This window comes from Pelophylax lessonae, assembly GCF_965119305.1.
Source record: "Pelophylax lessonae genome assembly, chromosome: 2".
In the NCBI taxonomy this organism is placed as follows: domain Eukaryota; kingdom Metazoa; phylum Chordata; class Amphibia; order Anura; family Ranidae; genus Pelophylax; species Pelophylax lessonae.
In genome coordinates, this window is record NC_138769.1 from 684,895,999 (window position 1) to 684,919,887 (window position 23,889).

At 43.8% G+C, this 23,889-nt stretch overlaps 1 protein-coding gene across 1 annotated transcript in view; it reads right to left on the reverse strand.

The window, feature by feature from the left end:
* The window catches only part of HEPHL1 (hephaestin like 1), a gene marked incomplete at its 5' end in the record, with an annotated part of 187,132 nt that overhangs the window by 25,401 nt on the left and 137,842 nt on the right, over nucleotides 1–23,889 (reverse strand). Inside the window, 3 exons of the mRNA XM_082246441.1 lie at nucleotides 2,167–2,306; nucleotides 5,879–6,098; nucleotides 9,862–10,074. Of these exons, the coding sequence (XP_082102567.1) occupies nucleotides 2,167–2,306; nucleotides 5,879–6,098; nucleotides 9,862–10,074 (573 nt within the window). The remainder of the gene's footprint in view (nucleotides 1–2,166; nucleotides 2,307–5,878; nucleotides 6,099–9,861; nucleotides 10,075–23,889) is intronic.

Consider the following 23,889-nt stretch of genomic DNA (forward strand, 5'->3'; position numbering starts at 1 on the left):
GCCCACCGCCCGCCGCAGAAGAGGCCGAGAGGAGGGAGAAGCGCCGCTCACCTTCTCGCCGCCCGCCGGCGAACGAAGAAGAGGAGAGGGAGAAGCTGCTCACCTTCCCGCCGGTTCCCGCAGAACGAAGAGGACGCCGGAGTCATGGGAGAAGCTGCCGTGACTCACAGGTAAGTGCACTGTTCTCAGTCGGGCACGCATGCTAAACTCTGCATTGGGGGACATGTACACTGTCAATGCATTGAAGGGGGCACGCACGCTAAACTCTGCATTGGGGGACATGTACACTGTCAATGCATTGAAGGGGGCACGCACGCTAAGCTCTGCATTGGGGGACATGTACACTGTCAATGCATTGAAGGGGGCACGCACGCTAAACTCTGCATTGGGGGACATGTACACTGTCAATGCATTGAAGGGGGCACGCACGCTAAACTCTGCATTGGGGGACATGTACACTGTCAATGCATTGAAGGGGGCACGCACGCTAAACTCTGCATTGGGGGACATGTACACTGTCAATGCATTGAAGGGGGCACGCACGCTAAACTCTGCATTGGGGGACATGTACACTGTCAATGCATTGAAGGGGGCACGCACGCTAAACTCTGCATTGGGGGACATGTACACTGTCAATGCATTGAAGGGGGCACGCACGCTAAGCTCTGCATTGGGGGACATGTACACTGTCAATGCATTGAAGGGGGCACGCACGCTAAACTCTGCATTGGGGGACATGTACACTGTCAATGCATTGAAGGGGGCACGCATGCTAAACTCTGCATTGGGGGACATGTACACTGTCAATGCATTGAAGGGGGCACGCACGCTAAACTCTGCATTTGGGGACATGTACACTGATCAATGCATTGAAGGGGGCACGCACGCTAAACTCTGCATTGGGGGACATGTACACTGTCAATGCATTGAAGGGGGCACGCACGCTAAACTCTGCATTGGGGGACATGTATACTGTCAATGCATTGAAGGGGGCACACACGCTAAACTCTGCATTGGGGGACATGTACACTGAATCAATGCATTAAAGGGGGCACGCACACTAAACTCTGCATTGGGGGACATGTACACTGTCAATGCATTGAAGGGGCACGCACGCTAAACTCTGCATTGGGGACATGTACACTGATCAATGCATTGAAGGGGGCACGCACGCTAAACTCTGCATTGGGGACATGTACACTGATCAATGCATTGATGGGGGCACGCACGCTAAACTCTTCATTGGGGACATGATGATTGTACACTGTCCAATGCATTGATGGGGGCACGAACGCTAAACTCTGCATTGGGGACATGTACACTGTTCAATGCATTGAAGGGGGCACGCACGCTGGTCACTGCATTGGGGACATGTACGCTGGTCACTGCATTGGGGGCATGTACGCTGGTCACTGCATTGGGGGCATGGTATGCTGGTCACTGCATTGGGGACATGTACGCTGGTCACTGCATTGGGAGCATGGTATGCTGGTCACTGCATTGAAAGGGGCATGTATACTGGTCACTACATTGAAAGGGGCATGTATACTGGTCACTACATTGAAAGGAGGCATGTACGCTGGTCACTGCATTGAAAGGGGGCATGTATGCTGGTCACTGCATTGAAAGGGGTCCTGTACTGTGGGGTTTGTGCTAGGGGGCCTGTAATGTGGGATTAGTGCTAGGCGGCCTGCACTGTTGGATTAGTGCTAGGGGGCCTGTACTGTGGGGTTTGTGCTAGGGGGCCTGTACTGTGGGTTTTGTGCTAGGGGGTCTGTACTGTGGGGTTTGTGCCACTCTCAGTCAGTGTATCCCATAATAGGGTGTCTCTCACAGTATATCCCATAATAGGGCCCCTGCTCCCTATTATAGGATATAAGCAAAATACAGGGGACAAAATGGGTGGAGTCTATAAGGGGTGGGGCTTCTGAGAAATGGGAGGGGTCAAAATAGAAGGGCGGGGTCTTGCGCCCCCCCCATCTTAAAACTTCACCAGCCGCCACTGCATACTAAGAACAGTAAAACGCCACATTATGATTGGTTACTATCGTGTGTACATTTCACCTTTCTTTGCACATTTCACCACCTTACTGAATGACCCTCCTAACCTTTGCAGTTATTGACCAAATAGTTTATAAAAACTTCCCCCACCCACTGACATCTTACCAAGGATTTCCAGATGCTCCTCCTCCTCGCTTCTCTCCTTCCGCTCTGTGAACTGTCCGTCTGTGTATTCCCTGAAAACCACTTTCTTGTATTTTGAACCTATGAAGCCTCCATCAGAACTCACAAATATGTTTCCAGGGCTGCATAAAGAGATTTAAAGATTTAGTCAATAAGGCAGTTGTAAATGCTATACCAAGGTGCAAAGTAGTTCAACCCAAAGAAACCAACAGCTGGCAACTAATCTGATTGGATCATATAGGCCTCTGCTATTTGTGCACAATCATTACTATTTGCACTGGCTTGGAGCTCATTCACAGCAGCAGCATTGAGCTCTGTTGTGCAACGTTGCCAAACACAGTCTCAACACAAGATCCTTGCCCTAATGAAAGTTAAGAAATCTCTGATTTGTTGAGATGGAGAGTGTGACATCACCTCCTCGTCTCTCCACCTCATCCAATCAGTTCTGGTGACCTGGGTGCCCCAAAGGGATTCCCTTAATTTGCAGGGATCACTTCCTGTTTTGGCTATAAAACAGAAAATTATGGTAAATGTCCCCAATGAGACACAGATGGAAAAAAAAACAACTGAAAGAGGTTATAACCCTCCCTTACACCAATAAAAACAAAAAGGTTTTGCATACAGTTCTACCAGTTCCCAACCACCCTATAGCAGATTTACTATTACAGGGTAGCCGTTGTGTGCAGAATGACGTATATACATGTGATCCTGCACTTCTGCATAGGGGGCGCACGCTTCTGCTGTGTTTAGTCACAGCAGTAGCCAAACAGTGGGTGCTGGCCAATGGATGTCCGCTGGCACCCACTGATCATCAAGGAGAGACACAAGACGGAGCTCTGCATATGTAAACAATGCTCTGTCCTATCAGCAGGGATGGGGTGGGTTTTGTTTCCCAGGGAAAGCAGGGAATAAAATCCAGCACATCCCTTAGTAAAGACACCACACTGTGTACACATAAACACTGGTTAGGCACACATTTAACCCTTTGATCACCATAGCTGTTTAACCCCTTCCCCCCAGTGTCATTAGTACAGTGATAGTGACATATTTTTAGCACTGATCACTGCACTAGTGTCACTGGTTCCCACAAAGTGTCAGTTAGTGTCAGATTGTCCACCGCAATATTGCGGTCCCACTATAAGTGGCCGCCATTTCTACTATAAAGAAAAATAAATTAAAAATCCAGTATATATCTCTTAATTTGTAGACGCTACAACGTTTGTGCAAAAAAATTTAAGTGTATTGGGATTTATTTATTTTTTTTTTTACCAAATACATGTAGCAGAATATATATTGGCCTAAATTTATGAAGAAATTAGATTTTTTAATTTATTTTTTTATTCGATACTGTATGTTTTATAGCAGAATTTTTTTTGTTTTTTTTTTTCAACATTTTTCGATCTTTTTTTGTTCATAGCGCAAAAAATAAAAAACCCAGGGGTGATCAAATACCACCAAAAGAAAGCTCTAATTGTGGGGAAAAAATGACAAGAATTTCATTTATGTACAGGGCTGCATTACCGTGCATTTGTCAGTTAAACTAACTCTGTGCCGTATCGCATAAAAATGGCCTGGTCATGAAGGGGGGGTAAATCTTCTGGAAGTCAAGTGGTTAAGCTTCTCTTGATGAACATTTAATCTGCATTCATTGCCAACACAGTTTTCTCCTTTGCTGCTATTCCAGTAGTTGGATGGTTTTAACTTACTCCAGGCGAACCGCTAAATATACAAGTGTAATAAAGACAAGGGAGTTGATTTAACTGTCCAAGCATTTGTATTTCTGTCCATCCAGCCTTGAGAGTTACATAGCCCTGCCACACAGCACAGCTCTGCTGCAGTTAAGGAGCAGTTAAAGGTCATGTTCCCAGCCTATGACTGGATAGTAAAGAGAAGCAGCACACTGATGGGCTCATCTCTCTGTCACTTTGCTCTCTCCTCCAATCAGCATGTTTTTGGCTATCACATGAGCACTACAACACAACTGACTGTGCTGCTTTTCTCATCTGGTCTGAGCTCTTGTTTTACAGGAACTTCAAGAGGCTGATATCTTACTTTTTTTTTTTTAATGTTAAAGCCTTATTCCAAAATGGATTAAATTCATTATTTTCTTCAAAATTATACAAACAATACCCCATAATGACAACATGAAAGAGGTTTGTTTGAAATCTTTGCAAATTTATTAAAAGTTAAAAACGAAAAAAATCCCATGTACATAAGTATTCACAGCCTTTGCTCAATACTTTGTTAAAGCACCCTGGGCACCAATTACAGACTCAAGTCTTTTTGAGTATGATGCTACAAGCTTATTTTTTGGTCAGTTTCTCCCATTCTTCTTTGCAGGATCTCTGAAGCTCCATCAGGTTGGATGGGGAGAGTTGGTGCACAGACATTTTCAGATCTCTCCAGAGATGTTCAAGTCTGGGCTCTGGCTGGGCCACTCGAAGACATTCACAGAGTTGTCCCGTAGCCACTCCTTTGTTAACTTGGCTGTGTGCTAAGGGTTGTTGTCCTGTTAGAAGATGAACCTTTGTCTCAATCTAAGAGCAATCTGGAGCAGTTGTTCAACAAGGATGACTCGGTACATTGCTGCATTCATCTTTCCCTCGATTCTGATTAGTCTCGCAGTTCCTGCCGTTGAAAAACATCCCCACAGCATGATGCTGCCACCACCATGCTTCACTGTAGGGATGATATTGGCCAGGTGATGAGCAGTGGCTGGTTTCCTTCAGACATGATGCTTGCCATTCAGGCCAAAGAGTTCAATCTTTGTTTCATCAGACCAGAGAATTTTTATTCTCATGGTCTGAGGGTTCTTCAGGTGCATTTTGGCAAATTCCAAGCGGGCTGTCATGTGCCTTTTACTGAAGAGTGGCTTCCATCTGGCCACTCTACCATACAGGCCTGTTTGGTGGAGTGCTGCAGAGATGGTTGTCCTTCTGGAAGGTTCTCCCCTCTCCACAGAGAAATGTTGGAGCTCTGTCAGAGTGACCATCGGGTTCTTGGTCACCTCCCTGACTAAGGCCCTTCTCCCCCGTTCGCTCAGTTTGGCCGGGTGGCCTGCTCCAGGACTCCTGGTGGTTCCAAACTTCTCCCATTTAAGGATGACAGAGGCCCTGTGCTCATTGGGACCTTCAATGCTTTTTCTGTACCCTTCCCCAGATCTGTGCATCGATACAATCCTGTCTCGGAGGTCTACAGACATTTCCTTGGACTTCGTGGCTTGGTCTGTGCTCTGACATGCACTGTTAACTGTGGGACCTTATATAGACAGGTGTGTGCCTTTCCTAATCCAGCCCAATCAGTTGTAGAAACATCTCAAGGATGATCAGTGAAAACAGGATGCAACTGAGCTCAATTTTAAGTGTCAAGGCTGTGAATACTTATGTACATGTGATTTTTTCGTTTTTTATTTTTAATAAATTTGCAAAGATTTCAAACAAACTTTATTCACATTGTCGTTATGGGGTATTGGTTGTAGAATTTTGAAGAAAATAATGAATTGATTCAATTTTGGAATAAGGCTTTAACATAACAAAATGTGGAAAAACTGAAGTGCCGTGAATACTTTCGGGATGCACCGTAGAACTGCCTGGGGTTCAGTTCTAAGGCTGATGGGTTTGGAGTAGAACTGCTATTCACCCCTCATATAGGATAACCTCTATGTATCAAATATATTGCCCTCTGCATCTCATACCTCTCATGCATATGTTCACTGAAGCTATGTTTTTCATGTTCCCAGGACCTGTCCGGGCTATAGTCCCACTCCACTTCCTCCGCAGCGATGAAATACGTCCTCATGGTGCCATACTGGACATCATCTTGACTCGTGGAATTGTCACATACCTTCACTGTATATTTATTTTTCATACCACTCCTGTGATGATCTAATAAATGACAGCTCACTTCAAACTCTCCTAGAAGAGGAACACAGAGGAGAGATTACACCAAGCACATTGAATTCAATGGGGGAATAGTGCTGGCCCACATTGGATAAGTATGCAGGGGGCCATTTTTGATAAGAACACTATAGCACTATTGGGATTAACATGCATGGTATTAAAAATATTAAAACAACTCCAGGCAAATAGCCAAATGCACAGTATAAATACATAAATGTAAGGGTTTGTATTTCCATCCATTCAGTCTTGAAATTTATACAGCACTGTCAGACCTTTTTCTACTATAGTTAAAGAATATGTGAGTCAGTGGGAGTGGCTCTGCTCTACTAATTATATTGTACTTATAGGTGTGTGGTTCCCTTTAAATGATATGCATACAATCAAAAAAGTGCCCAGTGCTCTGCTTTTTAAATTAAAATAAAATATATACACAATATATATGAGACCGCACGTTAGTGTTCCAAAAATATTACTTGTAACCATTTTACATACAATTAATTGAAATTGTAAAGTGACAGGTGATCTTATAACCAAAAAATAAACTAAAATGACCAATTTATGACATGTGCAACAATCATTAAATAATATAATTGACTCTTACCAGATCCAAGTGACAGCTGGGGTTAGCAGCAGTCAATTACGCTTGTATAACCAAACAATCACTGGGTCCAGATTCCTTAGACTCATGGAAAAAGGCTCCAACTATATACGTACACAAAAATAAAAACATTCATTGCACAGGCATTGCTTTAAACATTTTAATGAGATCAATATAAAAAATTTACAGGGTACTCACAATAAAAACAAAACATCAGGCAGAAAACACAAAAGAAGTGATAGCTGTAGTTTGTTTCAAACCGGTAACGTGGCCGACCTCGAACAGTGCATCTGCGTCACGTGGTTTCAGCTCCTCGGAGGTGTCAATTAAGACGAAATGCGTCGGGAGGAGCTTAAACAGGTGACGCAGATGCACTGTTTGAGGTCGGCCATGTTACCGGTTTGAAACAAACTACAGCTACCACTTCTTTTGTGATTCTGCCTGATGTTTTGTTTTTATTGTGAGTACCCTGTACATTTTTTATCTTGATCTCATTAAAATGTTTAAAGCGAAGCTTGCGCAATGAATGTTTTTATTTTTGTGTACCTATATCGTTGGAGCCTTTTTCCATGAGTCTAAGGAATCTGGACCCAGTGATTGTTTGGCTATACAAGCGTGATTGACTGCTGCTAACCCCAGCAGTCACTTGGATCTGGTAAAAGTCAGTGTGTACTTTTATCTTGGTGGTGGATCCATCTTTTCTCACAAAGGTATGTTCTGTTTCACCGGAATACTCTGGATTGTCTAAGCATCGAAGGGTTAAAGCAGGCATTGAGGAGGCACTACAACGCTTCCTCACTGCCTGTCACCGAACGCGGATCACTTTTCATAGACGAAAGCTCGTGTGAACAAGCCCATAGACTTTTGCACAACTTTTCTTCTAAGCCCACAGCATTTATTCAGCTGATTTTAAACATACATTTTATTAGGCTTTAAAGCAGTATTAAACCCAAAACCAAATGTATTATTATTCTATTATATTGCAGCTTACCAATCATTAGATCTGGAGGCTGCATCTGTTTTCTTTTCTTTTAGTTTTACACGTGGTGATCTGGCAGGTAACACACCTCCTGTATTAAAGTGCCCTGACTCTGGTTGAGCACAGGAAGCACAGCAGACAGCAGCATTGTCAGAGTGGAGGGAGGGGAGTGTTAGATATACTAGCAGATTTAGATAAATTAATAAATAGAAATGTTCAAACGGTTTGGCCCGAGTGAGAGTTCGGGATGAACATTTGTCTGTTCGACTGGTCGTCCAACACCTGAATTTGCAGAGTGTTCGCCCCGATGAACACCCTGCAATGCATTACTGTACAGTGCATTCTGTGCCCTGATTGGGCAAAGCTGGTTGTTAAGGAGTCATCAGCTGTTAATGGGTCTCCCCACTGACAACTGAATAATAATTTTAAAAAAGTGCCGGTTAAAAAAAAAAAAATAAAGAAAAAAACAGCCTGCACCCCCCCCCCCCCAGTCCATACCAGGCCCTTTGGGCCCATGCCAAAATGAAAAAAAGAAAAACGCCATGGGGTCCCACCCATGTTCCAAACCAGACCTTCATCCGGTCATGCAACCCGGCAGGTCAGGAAAGGGGAGGAGATGAGCGAACAACCCCCCACGCTGAGCCATACCAGGCCACATGCCTTCAAAATAAGGGGGTTGGGTGCTTTGGGGCACCTTGTCCAAGTGTTGATAGGGGCAAGGGCCCCATCCCCACAACCATGGCTGGTGGTTGTTGGGTTCTGCAGGCGGGGGGCTTATTGGAATCTGGGAGCCCCCAGATCCCCCCCCCCCCAGGTGAATGAGCAATACACCAAATCCAAAATAGAACATTATTCACCAAAATGTTTACAAAAAGTAATAAACACACAGAGACAAGTTTTTGACAAATCCCTAATAAAAAAATTAAGTCCCTCGATGAAAATTCTTCGTCAATAATGCCGCCCGCTGACCCAAATAAAAACAAACTAAAACGCTCCGTCTTCTAGGACGGCCTCCTGCCGAATGCCCCCTCTGCACTTTGACAGATCTTATATAGGTAAGGGGCAGGACCACCTGGCAACGTCACCTGGTGGCCCTGCCCCCTTGTGACATCACAGGCCCAGCATGCACCAATCAGTGACATCAGAAAGGGGCGGTGCTACCGAGTCACGTAACCAGGTGGCCCCACACCTTACCTATATAAGAACTGTCAAAGCGCAGGTAAGGCCATCCCAGAAGGCGGAGCGTTTTTAGTTTTTTTTCGGGTCAACGGGTGGCGTGGATGACGATGGATTTACATCAAGGGACACTATTTTTTTATTTTTTAATAAAGGATTTGCAAAAAACATGTCTCTTGTTTTTATTACTTTTTGTACACTTTTTTGGTGAATGGGTAGAGGTACTATGTACCCGATACTCACATGGGGGGCAGGATCTGGGGCTTCCAGATTCCAATAAGCTCCCTTCCCGCAGACCCCCACAACCACTGGCCACAGTTGTGGGGATGATGCTCTTGACCCCATCAACATGGGGACAAGGTGCTTTGAGGTGGGTGCCCTGCCCCAAAGCACCCACCCCCCATGTTGACGGCATGTGGCCTGGTATGGTTTGGGGGGGGGGGTGCTCGCTTTTCCCCCCCCTCCTTTCCTGACCTGCCAGGCTGAATGTCTGGAGCAGGGTCTGGTATGAATTTTGACGGAAACCTCACGCTGTTGTCTTTTTAAATATTGGTGTTTTTTTCAATAGCCGGGTGCCAGCAATTGTAACTGCAAGTCATGTTAAATGGGATTTGACTTGTTTTTTTTTTTCTTTAGAATTGTCATTATTGCTGCAGCATGTTCTATATATGCTACAGATGCGCCACTTTACAAGCAGACTAAGGGGACCCCCCAGACACTATATTTAAAGGAATTTCTAATTTTTATTGTTGCACATAAGGCATAATTAAAATCAATGCTCCTGAAAAAAAAAAGTTGTATTGTTAGATGTCCCCCAGGGCAGTACCCAGACCCACATACCCCTTTTATGGCCAATTACTTACATATAAGCCTTCAAAATGGGCACTTCAATGGGGTTCGCCGTTCAGGTTAGAACTTTCCCCTGTTCCGGAGTTCTGCTGTGAACCGAACAGGGGGGGTGTTCGGCCCATGTCTATTAATAAATTGAAGTCATCAGGCACAAAAAAATATTTGACATGAATTACCTGAATTATGGACCTGCATAGTCACAGTAAGCGTGGAGTGTGGGAAAACAGTGAAGATCTCTCTCTTGGTTCCGGCATAGTTTAGTATGTTCCCCTGGAAAAAGATGCTATGTATGTCTACCTCTGTGCCCAGACCAAGCAGATGCCATGACACATTGTCCCTCTGACACATGATGAGGCCAGGCAGGTTCCCATACATGTAACCGTTGACAGCTGAAGAGGAAGAAAATGAACAAGAAACGGTCATCAACATCATGAACCTTAACCCTTCAGTCTTACATGCAATTACTTTGTTAGTATAATGATCGTTTGACTTCCCCTTGTTCATCCTATCCTTTTTGTGTTTTGTAAAAAGAACCAATCAGAAATGGCTATTTGTAGGAATCTGAATCTCCACTACTACTGGTGTCCCGTCCCCAGGGCTGGTGCAAGGATTTTTCACAACCTATGCGAAACCTCATTTTGCTATGCCCCCCACTGGCTCCGCCTGACTCCACCTCCTTTGCTTGCTTCCTCACACCAGCCGTGGTCTGCAGGCCCCAGGCCCGCACCTGCACCTCTGACGGACCCGGCCGGAAGACCCAGGAGACAAAAAGCACTGGCGCGTTTGCTTAACGCCTCAGCGGCACGCCGGCGCGGCCATGGCCAGTGCAAGGATTTTATCTACTTAGGCGTAGGTGCATTTTGGTGCCCCCCCACCAACGGTCTTCCTGCCACCCCCTCTTCTCCACAATACAAACCCCCATATGGCATACACTTTATTTGCCTGCTAATGTTACGTTATCAATGTTAGCATGCATTCAGTCATGACTGTAATACAGTGTATATCGCATTGCACAAAAATTTTTTCCAGCCTTGATGGCCAAGGAAAATGTTAATGTTGCTTCCAGGTAAGGAACAAGAAGGGGAGGAGAGCGGATGTGTGTCCGCTCTTCTCCCTCCCCTATACCCGGTGGCACCGACTATGGGTAGATGGGCAAGCGGCGCTCAGGATACATAGCAGGGGGCACTTTACTGGGGTGCAGTGTTGCCATCCCCCTGAAGTGAAATATACTGAGAGGGTGTCCAAAATGTACAATCACCACAAATTTTTTAACTGGCAAAAATCATGAAATTTACTGACAGAGCCACATTTTTTACAGACACTTCAAAAAAAGTAGATAAAATGGCCGATTTCATTGCAAAACAGTGCAAGTATCAATATTTAAGCTACAGAATTTATTGTGTTAATCGCACATTTAACTAGTGCGATTAGCAATGTGTTTAAGGTAGAACAAAAGGTGAAAAAAAAATTTCTTTCATTTATCTGAAGGTCAGGTTAATATAACCTAACACAGGGTTTTCCTTTACAGTGTAAGTGGGAACTCTATGGACCCTGACATAAAAGGGAACATTGTGGACCCTGATGTAAAGGAAAACTCTAAGGACTCGGATGTAGGAAGCAAAGCTGCAGACTCTGGTGTAAAGGAAAACTCTGATAAAAGAAGGCTCTGGTCCACAGCCCCCTCCTTACACAAGAGTCCATGGAGCTCCCCCTTACATTACAGTCTACAGAGACTGCTGACATGGCACAGGTGACATTTAGAGACTACTGATATGGCACAAGAGACAATCAAAGACTGCATACATGGCACAAGAGATTATCATAGACTGCAGACATGGCACAAGAGATGGTCAGAGACTGCGGATATGGCAAAAGGGATGGTCAAAGACTGCATACATGGCACAAGAGATGGTCAGAGACTGCATACGTGGCACAAGAGATGGTCAGAGACTGCATACGTGGCACAAGAGATGTTTAGAGACTGCAGACATGGCACATGAGATGATCAGAGACTGCAGACTTGGCACAGGGGACAGTCAGAGACTGCGGGCATGGCACAAGAAATGGTCAGAGACTGCAGGCATGGCACAAGGGACTGTCAGAGACTGCGGGAATGGCAAAAGGGATGGTAGGAAACTGCAGGCATGGCACAAGGGACGGTCAGAGACTGCGGGCATGGCAAAAGGGACGGTCAGGAACTGCAGGCATGGCACAAGGGACGGTCAGAGACTGCAAGCATGGTACCAGAGATGGTCAGAGACTGCGGGCATGGCACCAGAGACGGCGGGCATGGCACTACAGACGTTGAGAGACTGCGGGCATGACACCAGAATTGGTCAGAGACTGTGGGCATGGCACAAGGGACTGTCAGAGACTGCGGGCATTGGAACAAGGGACTGTCCGAGACTGTGGGCATGGCACAAGGGACTGTCAGAGACAGGTCAGGAAAGGTGAAGTTAACAGCACCTGGCCGGGGCTGTGCCGAGTTGTCTGTCAGTGTGCTGAACTGGGTAGGGCAGGGCCTGAGCAGGGCCGGCTGCCGGTGCCAGGATAAGCACCTCTTGGGGAACTCCTTGCTTTGGGGCCCCCCCTCTTTAGGCACCCCTAAATGATGTGGGCTCTATGTCAGCACCTACCTTGCCTATAGGTAGTGATGGCCCTGCCCTGCCCGTCCCTCCAATCAGCTGTCAGTGAGCTCTGCATAGTGTAACTTCAGCTCTCTGATTTCATAGAGCTCAGACAAGCTGTATGTAGCGCCCCCCTAACCTTCAGAGGAGGGGTGGCAACCCCTAGAGACTGAGAGGGCTGGCATTTCACATCAGGGTGCAGGTTACAAGGCATGGTAGGTGGTGTACAAGGTAGAAAAGATGGCCACCAGTCACTTTTATGCTGAACAAATGTGAGTGTATTGCTCATATCAGGAAAAACGTGGGAGAGAGGGGTAGGGCGCAGGACACCCTAGGTCAAATAAAGCAACAGACTAGCAGACCGGTAGACTCCTTAGACAAGAGCAGAAAGGTGACAGCAGTACAGAAAAAGAGCCTTTAAGCTGGAACCAGCAATCTCAACTTTTGTAGCAACAGCTATCTCCTATAGCAACTGAAAAATGGCTCACAAGAAGGAGCAAAAATTCTGACTGATTACGCCTTGACGCTTTCCCAAGCTCTCCATGGATCCCCGGTCCATGCAAAAGTCACCTCTGGTACTTCATCTCAGCTCTCCATCCTTTCCTTCCTTCCAGGTAGTGAGCTGGCTCTCCCTTGCAGAGCCTTGGGCACATACCTAGACCTTATGCTTCAGGCCCACCCAGCAACAGCTGTTCCTCACACACCCACCCAGGAGGACCCGATCGCCTGACTTTCTCAGAATATGTACTTTCTCCCAGCATGCTCAGCAACATAAAACCTCCTACTGATTGGCTGAGAAAAGTATGCATATTCATAATCTAGATTCACTATAGCTCATCATACTAATGCCAAAAATAACAGTGCCACCTACTGACAAAAGGGAGGAATCACAGCTAAACCAGGCTTAGGAGAAAACCCAAATGATCAAAAAGACTACAAATCAGCCAGGTTAGTTACCACCTAGAACCACTAAATTTACTATTAGCCCTGTTTAAGACAAGGGTACTATATGTATACATTCTGGACTTTGAATTGATGTAGAGAAAAGAAGACTGCAGAAAAACAGGTACAACCTATGTAGAAGGATTTGTTTCATTATTGTGTATCACCTGAGGTCATTCACTTCACTGAGAATATGTAAGGGTTTACAAACACTTTAACCACTTAAGCCCTGGAGGATTTGGCTGCTCAAAGACCAGGGCCTATTTTGCGATTCGGCACTGCGTGATTTTAACGGACAATTGCGTGGTCGTGCGACGCTGTACCCAAATGAAATTGACATCCTTATTTTCCCACAAACAGGGTTTCTTTTGGTGGTATTTGATCACCTGTGCGATTTTTTTTTGCGCTATAAACAAAAAAAGAGTGTCAATTTTGAAAAAGTAACAATAATTTTCACATTTTTTTATATGAAATTCCCCAAAAAAATGTAAAAATCAAAATTAGGCCAATTTTTTTTCTGCTACATATTTTTGGTAAAAAAAAATCGCAATAAGTGTATTTTGATTGGTTTGTGCAAAAGTTATTGCGTTTACTAACTATGGGAAAGATTTATGTCATTTTTATTGTTTTTTTTTTTTTAACTAGTAATGGCAGCGATCTGCGATTTTTTTGCGGGACTGCGACATTGAGGCGGACAGATCGGACCTCTGACTAATATTTTTGACACTTTTGGGGGTACCAGTGACATTACTGCAGTAATCAGTGCTATAAATATGCACTGTTACTGTAAAAATGACACTAGCAGGGAAGGGGTTAACTTTATTAGAGATCCAGGGGTTAAGTGTGTCCCTAGGGGCGTGCTTCTAACTGTCAAGGGGCGTGGCTTTTGATGTAACCACAGAGACATACGATCCTACATAGCAGGATCGTATAGTCTCTGCTGTTACACCAGGGAGAATGACAGGCGGCTTTGTTTACATCAGCCGCCTGCCTTCCTCCCTCTCCAGCGGGAGATCGGCAAGCGGTTAATCTTCTTTGTTATTTATATAGTTTTTGTGTGTCTGTTACCAGCACCAATCACATATAGAAAATCTGACAACATTACAGTCTGAGACATTTCTGAGAGGGAGAGAATGCATCTAAATAATGAATACATCTCTAGGAAGTAATACTGCACTATTCACACTCTCTACAAGAGTTGACATTCAGATTACTACACATGTCCACTGGTGACTGTATACATGTATACACATGCACATTAATATTTACATCAATCATAAGCTGAAATCTAAATTTAGGCTCCATTCACATATAGGCGTTTCGGATTGCGGGCAGAATCGCCGCAATCAGAGGCGTAACTAGAACCTTCAGGGCCCCGATGCAAGAAACCATGAAGGGCCCCCCAAACCCCTGGCCGGGGCCCTTCCCTTCAAGCCCGGGGCTCTTCCCACTAATCCTGGGGCTCTTTAATCTCATTGCATGGCCTTTTATTATGGTCCCACATCAGGATCCTTTCACAAGTTCTGCAGTGGGCCCCCTTCCTGCAATCTTGGGGCCTCCCCACAGTGGTGAAATGCCAGGGCCCGGTCGCAAGTGTGACCTTTGAGATCCTAGAAGTTCACCCACTGGTTTGCTACCGGGCCCCCTGGAGCATGGGGCCCGGTAGCGATTGCAACCCCTGCAACCCCTGTAGTTACGCCCCTGGCCGCAATTCTGCCCCCGATCTGAAATGCCTATATATGAATGGAGCCTTACTATCCATGACATTTATAACATTCTTCAGGTTCAGCAGCATGTGAACGGAGAGCTACCACAAGTACAAGCTGGATTCTGATGAGGCAGAGGAACTAGAGATCAAATTGCCAACATTCGCTAGATCATGGAGAAAGCATGGGAGTTTCCAGAAGAATGTCTACTTCTGCTTTATTGAGTACAGTAAAGAAAGGTGACCAGATTTTTAAAATGAAATCCGGAAACATATTTTTTTTAATGGCAAATGGTTAACTATTTTATAAGCATAATTTCTAAAAAAAATGGTGTATGCAGTATATGTGGTATGTGTTTATGGAATGATTGTATGATATATACGTTATTTCCTCCATGAGATAAATAAAATATACTTTTTAGAATTTTTTTGGAATATGACTTCCAAATTCTAAGAAGATAAGATAACAAACCTTTCAATGCATATTTTATTCTTACCAAAGAAGCGCAGAGGTGCACTATGTACAGAGTGCAGAGTTCAGGGGTGCCCCATGTGCAGAGTTCAGGCTGCACCCAGAGATGGTTTGAATCTTAGCTGGTCCCTGCTAAACCAGGCAAGTTTCTAATCATATATGGCTTGCTTAACTGACTGACACTAATATAATGATCAGTTAAGGGAGAGGAGTGCATATTATTTTATTATTTATTATTTTTACAATGTAGTTTTTAAACATTTATTTATTACATGTCTTTCTTCTTTTTTTTTCTTTTTTATCCTCCCTGTTGGTGGGCTTTGGTGAGATATCAGTGGTCTAAATAGACCCCTAACATCTGGCCTTCGAGACAGGAAGGGATTGAGGACACAGATTCCCCAGTCCCTTTGTCTGCAGTCTCAGCTGCACTGAAGATGAATAAACAGGAGACATAGGCTCCTGTTCATTCCTAAACTGAAGCATTGTTTACGATGCTCAGTTATAAATGAACAGTCAGTGATCACTGACTCTGCTCATTCAGAAAAGGAAGGAGCCAGTAAATTACATATTTACCAGCTCCTTCCTCCACTCTCCATCCTGACAGATCCAGGACAGGGGGGGGGGGGGGCGTAGGAGGAGCACACAGAGGGGAGCCAGAGGAGCACAGAGGGGAGCCTGATGAGCACAGAGGAGAGCCTGATGAGCACAGAGGAGAGCCTGATGAGCACAGAGGGGAGCCTAAGGAGCACAGAGGGGAGCCTGAGGAGCACAGAGGACCTGGGGAGCCAGAGGAGGGCACAGGGAGCCAGAGGAGGAGCCAGAGGAGGAGCCAGAGGAGGACCGAGGAGCCAGAGGAGGGCACGGGACCTAGAGATTAGGGACATTTGATGGGCATTCGGGGATGATCTGTGCGGTGGTGGGGGAAGTTACAAGCACTGATCTCCCTGTGTGGCTTTCAATGAAGCAGCTGACAGTCAAGGGAGGGAGAGGAGGAGAAGCGGCTGTCACCAGCTTCATTGAAAGCCACACAGGGAAATCAGTGCCGGGGACAAAACCGGGGACAGACTTGGTCCGGGGACAGTGTCCTCAGTCCGGGGACTGTCCCCGGGAACCAGGGACGTCTGGTCACCCTACAGTAAAGCCTTTGATTGTGTGGATCACAAGATGTGGCAAATACTGAAAGAAGTGGGAATACCAGACCACCACACCTGTCTTCTGAAAAACATGTATACAAGTCAAGAAGCAACAGTTAGAACAGGACATGGAACAATTGACTGGTTCAAAATTGAGAAAGGAGTGTGGCAAGGATGTATATCCTACTTATTTAACTTATTTGCAGAGTACATCATGCAAATCGCCAGGATTACAAGCTGGAATTAAGATTGCAGGGGGAAATATCAACAACCTGAGATAGGCAGATGATACCGAACTAATGGCAGAAAGTGAAGAAGAACTAAAAAGTTTCTTAATGAAGGTGAAAGGGGAGAGCACAAAAGCTGGCCTGAAATTGAGCATTAAGAAAACTAAGATCATGGCAACCGGTTCCATCAATCCTTGGCAAATAGAAGGAGAAGAAATGGAAACAGTGACAGATTTTATCTTCTTGTGCTCCAATATCACAGCAGATGGTGACTGTAGCCATGGCGTTAGGAAACGCTTGCTTCTTGGGATGAAAGCAATGGCAAACCTAGACAACATTATAAAAAGCAGAGACATCACCTTACAGACAAAGTGCCATTTAGTCAAAGCTATGGTGTTTCCAGTAGGAAGGCTGAACGCCGCAGAATTGATGCTTTTGAACTATGGTGTTGGAGAAGACTCTCGAAAGTCCCTTGAATGGCAAGAAGATCAAACCAGTCAATCCTGAAGGAAATCAACCGAATATTCACTGGAAAGACAAATCCTGAAGCTGAAACTGAATACTTTGGCCACCTAATGCGAAGAGAGGACTTATTGGAAAAGACACTGATGCTGGGAAATATGGAGGGAAAAAGGGGAAGAGGACGACAGAAAACAAGATGGATGGTTCAGTTTTTACAGAAGAAAAAGAAGGAGAAGGACCTCCACTTGAAAGGATGACTAATGAATCGTTTGATGCATGTGTCTTTACAGAGGAAGACGTTCTAAGATTGCTGTCTAAGGTGAAGACAAATAAGTCACAGGGTCCTGATGAGATACACCCAAAATTATTAAAAGAGCTTAGTGGTGAGCTGGCAAAACCATTAACAGATTAATTTAACCAATCATTAGTAACAGGAGTCGTCCCGGAAGATTGGAAATTGGCAAATGTCGTGCCCATTCACAAGAAAGGTAGTAAGGAGGAATCGAGCAACTACAGACCAGTGAGTCTGACATCAATAGTAGGCAAATTAATGGAAACCCTATTAAAGGATAGGATTGTGGAACATCTTAAATCCCATGGATTGCAAGATGAAAAACAACATGGGTTTACTTCAGGGAGATCATGTCAAACAAATCTTATAGATTTTTTTGACTGGGTGATTAAAATAATAGACGGTGGAGGTGCAGTAGACATTGCATATCTAGATTTTAGTAAGGCTTTTGACACTGTCCCACATAGAAGACTTATCAATAAACTGCAGTCATTGAGCATGGACTCCCATATTGTTGAGTGGATTAGGCAGTGGCTGAGGGACAGACAACAGAGGGTTGTAGTCCATGGAGAACATTCAGAACAAGGTCATGTTACCAGTGGGGTACCTCAGGGATCTGTACTGGGACCAATTTTGTTTAATATCTTCATAAGTGATATTGCAAAAGGCCTCGATGGTAAGGTTTGTCTTTTTGCTGATGACACAAAGATATGTAACAGGGTTGATGTTCCTGGAGGGAAACGCCAAATGGAAAAGGATTTAGGAAAACTAGAAGAATGGTCAGAACTCTGGCAACTGAAATTTAATGTGGATAAGTGCAAGATAATGCACCTGGGGAGTAAAAACCCAAGGGCAGAATATAGAATATTTGACACAGTCCTGACCTCAGTATCTGAGAGAAAGGGATTTAGGAGTAATTATTTCAGAAGACCTAAAGGTGGGAAGACAATGTAATAGAGCAGCACGAAATGCCAGCAGAATGCTTGGATGTATAGGGAGAGGTATAAGCAGTAGAAAGAGAGAAGTGCTTATGCCGCTGTACAGAACATTGGTGAGACCTCACTTGGAGTATTGTGCGCAGTACTGGAGGCCATATCTCCAGAAGGATATAGATACTCTAGAGAGAGTTCAGAGAAGAGCTACTAAACTAGTACATGGATTGCAGGAAAAAACTTATCAGGAAAGGTTAAAGGACCTTAACATGTATAGCTTGGAAGAAAGAAGAGACAGAGGGGATATGATAGAAACTTTTAAATACATAAAGAGAATCAACTCGGTAAAGGAGGAGAGCATATTTAAAAGAAGAAAAACTACCACAAGAGGACACAGTTTTAAATTAGAGGGGCAAAGGTTTAAAAGTAATATGAGGAAGTATTACTTTACTGAGAGAGTAGTGGATGCATGGAATAACCTTCCTGCAGAAGTGGTAGCTGCAAATACAGTGAAGGAGTTTAAGCATGCATGGGATAGGCATAAGGCTATCCTTCATATAAGATAGGGCCAGGGACTATTCATAGGATTCAGATATATTGGGCAGACTAGATGGGCCAAATGGTTCTTATCTGCCGACACATTCTATGTTTCTATGTTTCTATGGATAGAAAACATCATCAAACCAATGAACATGAAGTTAAGCAAGCTCCAAGAGACATTGGAGAACAGAAACGTCTGGCGCGCTATGGTCCATGAGGTCATGAAGAGTCGAAAACTACTAAACGACTGAACAACAACGTTTTCTCCAGGTGCAGGGGTCCCCAGGTGGCAGGCTTTATTTAGAGGTCATGCAGAACACATAACTGGAAGCGAATGGGTTGATCAGGACCAGAGTGTATCATCCAGAATACATTACTGAAGGTCGTAGCCTGTCTTCTTTACATGTAGACCTCTCACTGATTTATAAGTAACCCATCTTAGAAGCTTCTCTCCCATTTTTTTAAATGTCAGTGAAGGAAAAATGATGATCTGATTTGTTGCAAGGGACAAATAAAATGTTTTTATATTTCAGACACTATAAAGCTGAATTCTAGCCAGATATAAAGGCACAAATTATTGTAGCTCTGTAATCATTAAATGAGTTGTTTTAATGTACACAGTCTAAATATCTGAATTTGACTTGGTATTGGGGCCTTCAGTTCTTGTTCAGTTTGTACTACAGAGCTTAGAGAGGGGGAGCGAGAAGCAGTACAAGCAGCCAATGAGGTGTGCTGAATTGCAAAGAACATGGTCAAAGGAGATGAGAGCATGCTGCTGGTTAGCTGAGCCCAGCAGTAAGCTTCTGCTCCTTTCACTGTTCACTCACAGGGTGGAGGTGGAGAGGAGACATGTAAGTAAATGCTGCCCAAGGGACTGCTCCCAACATCAACTGGATGACTCTGAATCCACCATATGAAGCAGTGCTCTTAATAGATATCCATAGTTATCTACAGTAACTTCAAGGTCAAGGTCCCATGTCAAGGTCCCGTTATATGCTTTTCATCATAGATTGACCTCAGAGATGGAATGACTCTGATGACGTCAATCGATGATGAAACATGTAAGGTGGGACCTTGACGCATGATGCCAACATGCGGGACACCACGGCCATCTTGGAATTTTGTTCTGTGACGTGGAATTTGACTGTTTAAATGTCATGAGTGTGCATTTGCACTGATTATAAGTGACTTGTGATTTTAGGAACTTGGTGCTCTATGGTATTCTTCACTTTATGCCTTTGTGAGGTAACTAATATCCATATCAGATAATGCATTGGATTAAGGTGCGGGTCACTTGAAGTTACTGTAGATATCTATGGTTAGCTATTAAAAGCACCGCTTCTTATGGTGGATTTGGAGTCATCCAGTTGATGTTGGGTGCAGTCCATTGGGCGGAGGTCTATTATTTGACAACAAGTGTTATTGACCAATCTATGATTTGGGGGTCTATATCCTCTAGGAGATTTACCTCATCACATTGGTGTCGTGTGCATCTACCTATCACATTGACATTGGTGCAGGGATTTCCATTTTCTGAAATCTATTTTAAATGGAATTTTGCATGAACTTATTGTTATATTATTAAAGTGTAACTCCACTTTTGTTGAGAAAAAAAACATTCCCCTCTGGGTGATTTATTTACATTACACGGACGGCTTTTAACAAACTTTGTTGCAGATCCCTACCTTTTGTTATTTTGAAGAAATCATTGTTTGTTCCTCTGTGCCTCTGTGCTGAGTGGGTCAAATGGAAGTGGTTTCATAATTATCTATCAGCTGTGGCAGCTGCACGGCTCTCATGAAGAAAGCTGCTGGGCCTGCATCCCTTTAGACATGTTCCTATTGAACCTACCAGAAATGACATTTTTGTTGCAGGGGATGTCAGAAATCTGACTTGTATCTTAGGCAGACTTCTGGGAAAATTGGTGAGCCACTCACACAAGCAGGAAATGATGTTTCTGGGGTGTGGTCAGTAAACATTCTGTGTACAGAACACCTCCAGGGAGCCATATTGTATTGCATTTTCAGAAAATTACAACAGCTGCAGATTGAAAAGGAAAGGTCATTTTTAATAATATTTAATTACAATATGATTTGTGTCACAATTGTATACGCTATATTGTTTTTTCTTTATTTGCTGTTTTTTTTCCTTACGAAAGTGGAGTTACCCTTTAAGCGCTGCATATTACTTTTATTTATATTTTAATTTGCAATCAACAATTTGATGTTGGCTGCTGATCTATTGATCTATATTTGTCCGAGCACAGATATTCTTCTTTTGTATTGATTATACAAGTAAACCCGCAGCAGAGAAAGATTGGGTCCCTCCCTTGCCAGACAGGGCTGTTCTGCGGAACAAAGCTGTGTAAATCTCAGGACTGCCTGCACAGAAATATAAAGTTATTGGAGGATAAAACAACTACCTATATACAGTATATGTCATCGATGAACGAGCTACCAAAACTTCAGGTTTAATAAATGGTTATTGATTAATGCACTTTGAACATTGAAGCGCTGAAACAGAACTGAATCAGTGACTTGGAACATAGATACAAGTTAGTGTTAGGACTTCACTCTGATTCTCCTGATGTGCACTGGTATTCCAGAGACAACCAGCACTTTTTATAAGGCGGTCGGAAGTGGCAAGCACTCCATCTCACTCACTAAATTGTTCCTTTAAATAAAGGGTATGGGCAATGTATAACAATGCAGGTTTCATTTATTGTAGTGCAGAAAGTTTACAGCAGAGGGCGAAACAACTCCATCTCAGGTGTTAGAGAAGTACAGGATTTTCTGATGATTAAAAAATTGGTAACCGGTTCTGATATCGCTGTTTTACTAACCTGACAGCTTATTATTCTAAAAAGGAAACCTTCATTTTGTTTGCAAATATTATAGATTCTAACTAGCAGCAAGAATAAGCCCTTACATTTAAAGAGCGCCTGTCATTTCAGATCCATCATCTTTAGCAGGCATCCACTCACCTGCTGCCACCACGTCCCTCACCTCGTTGTATCACTGCCGCATCACCAGCTGAATCATTAAAGTTAATGAGACGGTCGGTGAGCCAACAGCGGGTCAGAGGAGGAGCCACTGCGGGACAGAGATGACAGTTGCTCTATAAAAATTATAATTTAAATCGAGTTGATTTAACCACTTTAAGACCAGAAGATTTTCCCCCTTAACCACTTGCCGACTGCCTAACGACGATTTACGTCGGCAGTCAGCCCCTCACAGGCAAAACGAAATAGGGCTACGTCGCTAGCCTGTGAGGCTCTGGGAAACGAGCACGCGCCGCTGGAGGTGCGCTCCCCATCCCGCTCGCTCACGGACCCCCCCGCGCGTGTGCCCGGCAGACCCAATGTCCGCCGGGCACTCGCGATCGTCCGTTACAGCGGGAGAAAGGCAGGCGGCTAATGTAAACACAGCCGCCTGTTATTCTCCCCTGTGTAAGAATGGAGATCACACGGTTCTGCTATGTAGGACCGTTGATCTCTGTCCTTACACCAGTAGCCACATCCAATCACAGTAAGAATCACGCCCCTAGGAAGACACTTAACCCCTCCCTCTCAAATAAAGTTAACTCCTTCCCTGCCAGTGTCATTTTTACAGTAACAGTGCATATTTATAGCACTGATTACTGTAGTAATGTCACTGGTAACCCCAAAAGTGTCAAAAATGTCAGTCAAGGGTCCGATCTGTCTGCCGCAATGTCGCAGTCCCGCAAAAAAAAAATCGCAGATCGCCGCCATTACTCGTTAAAAAAAAAAACAACAAAAACGACAAAAATCTTTCCCTTAGTTAGTAAACGCGATAACTTTTGCGCAAACCAATCAAAATACGCTTTTTGCAATTTTTTTTTACCAAACATATGTAGCATAAAACAAATTGGCCTAAAATGTTAAAAAATTTAGATTTTTACATTTTTTTGGGGGAATTTCATATAAAAAAATGTGAAAAATATTGTTATTTTTGCAAAATTGACACTCTTTTTTTGTTTACAGCGTATGATCAAAAAATCGCACAGGTGATCAAATACCGCCCAAAAGAAAGCTCTGTTTGTGGGAAAAAAGGACATCAAATTCATTTAGGTACAGCGTCGCACGACCGCGCTATTGTCCGTTAAAGTCACGCAGTGCCGAATCACAAAATAGGCCATGGTCAGGAAGGGGGGTAAAATCTTCCGGGGCTTAAGTGGTTAATGACCAGGCCATATTTTGCGATTTGGCACTGCATTATTTTAACGGACAATTGCACGGTCGTGCGACGCTGTACCTAAATAAAATTGATGTCCTTTTTCTCCCACAAATAGAGCTTTCTTTTGGTGGTATTTTATCACCTGTGCGATTTTTATTTTTTGCGCTATAAACAAAAAAAGAGCAACAATTAAAAAAACACAAACAAACAATTTTTTTCACTTTTTTGCTACATAACATTCCCCATAGAAAAATTAAAAATCAAAATGTTTTAACATTTTAGGCCAATTTGTTTTCTGCTACATATTTTTGGTAAAAAAAAAAAAAAAAAAAAATAAGAGTATTTTGATTAGTTTGCGCAAAAGTTATTGCGTCTACTAACTACGGTAAATATTTATGTCATTTTTATTGTTTTTTTTTTTTTTTACTAGTAATGGTGGCGATCTGAGATTTTTTGCGGGACTGCGACATTGCGGCGGACAGATCGGACCCCTAACTGACATTATGAACACTTTTGGGGGTACCAGCGACATTACTACAGTAATCAGTGCTATACATACGCACTGTTACTGTAATAATACCATTGACAGGTTAGGGGTTAACCCTGTGGGTGATCAAGGGGTTAAATATGAGCCTAGTGGAGTGATTCTAACTGTGGGGGGGGGGGCGTGGCTTTT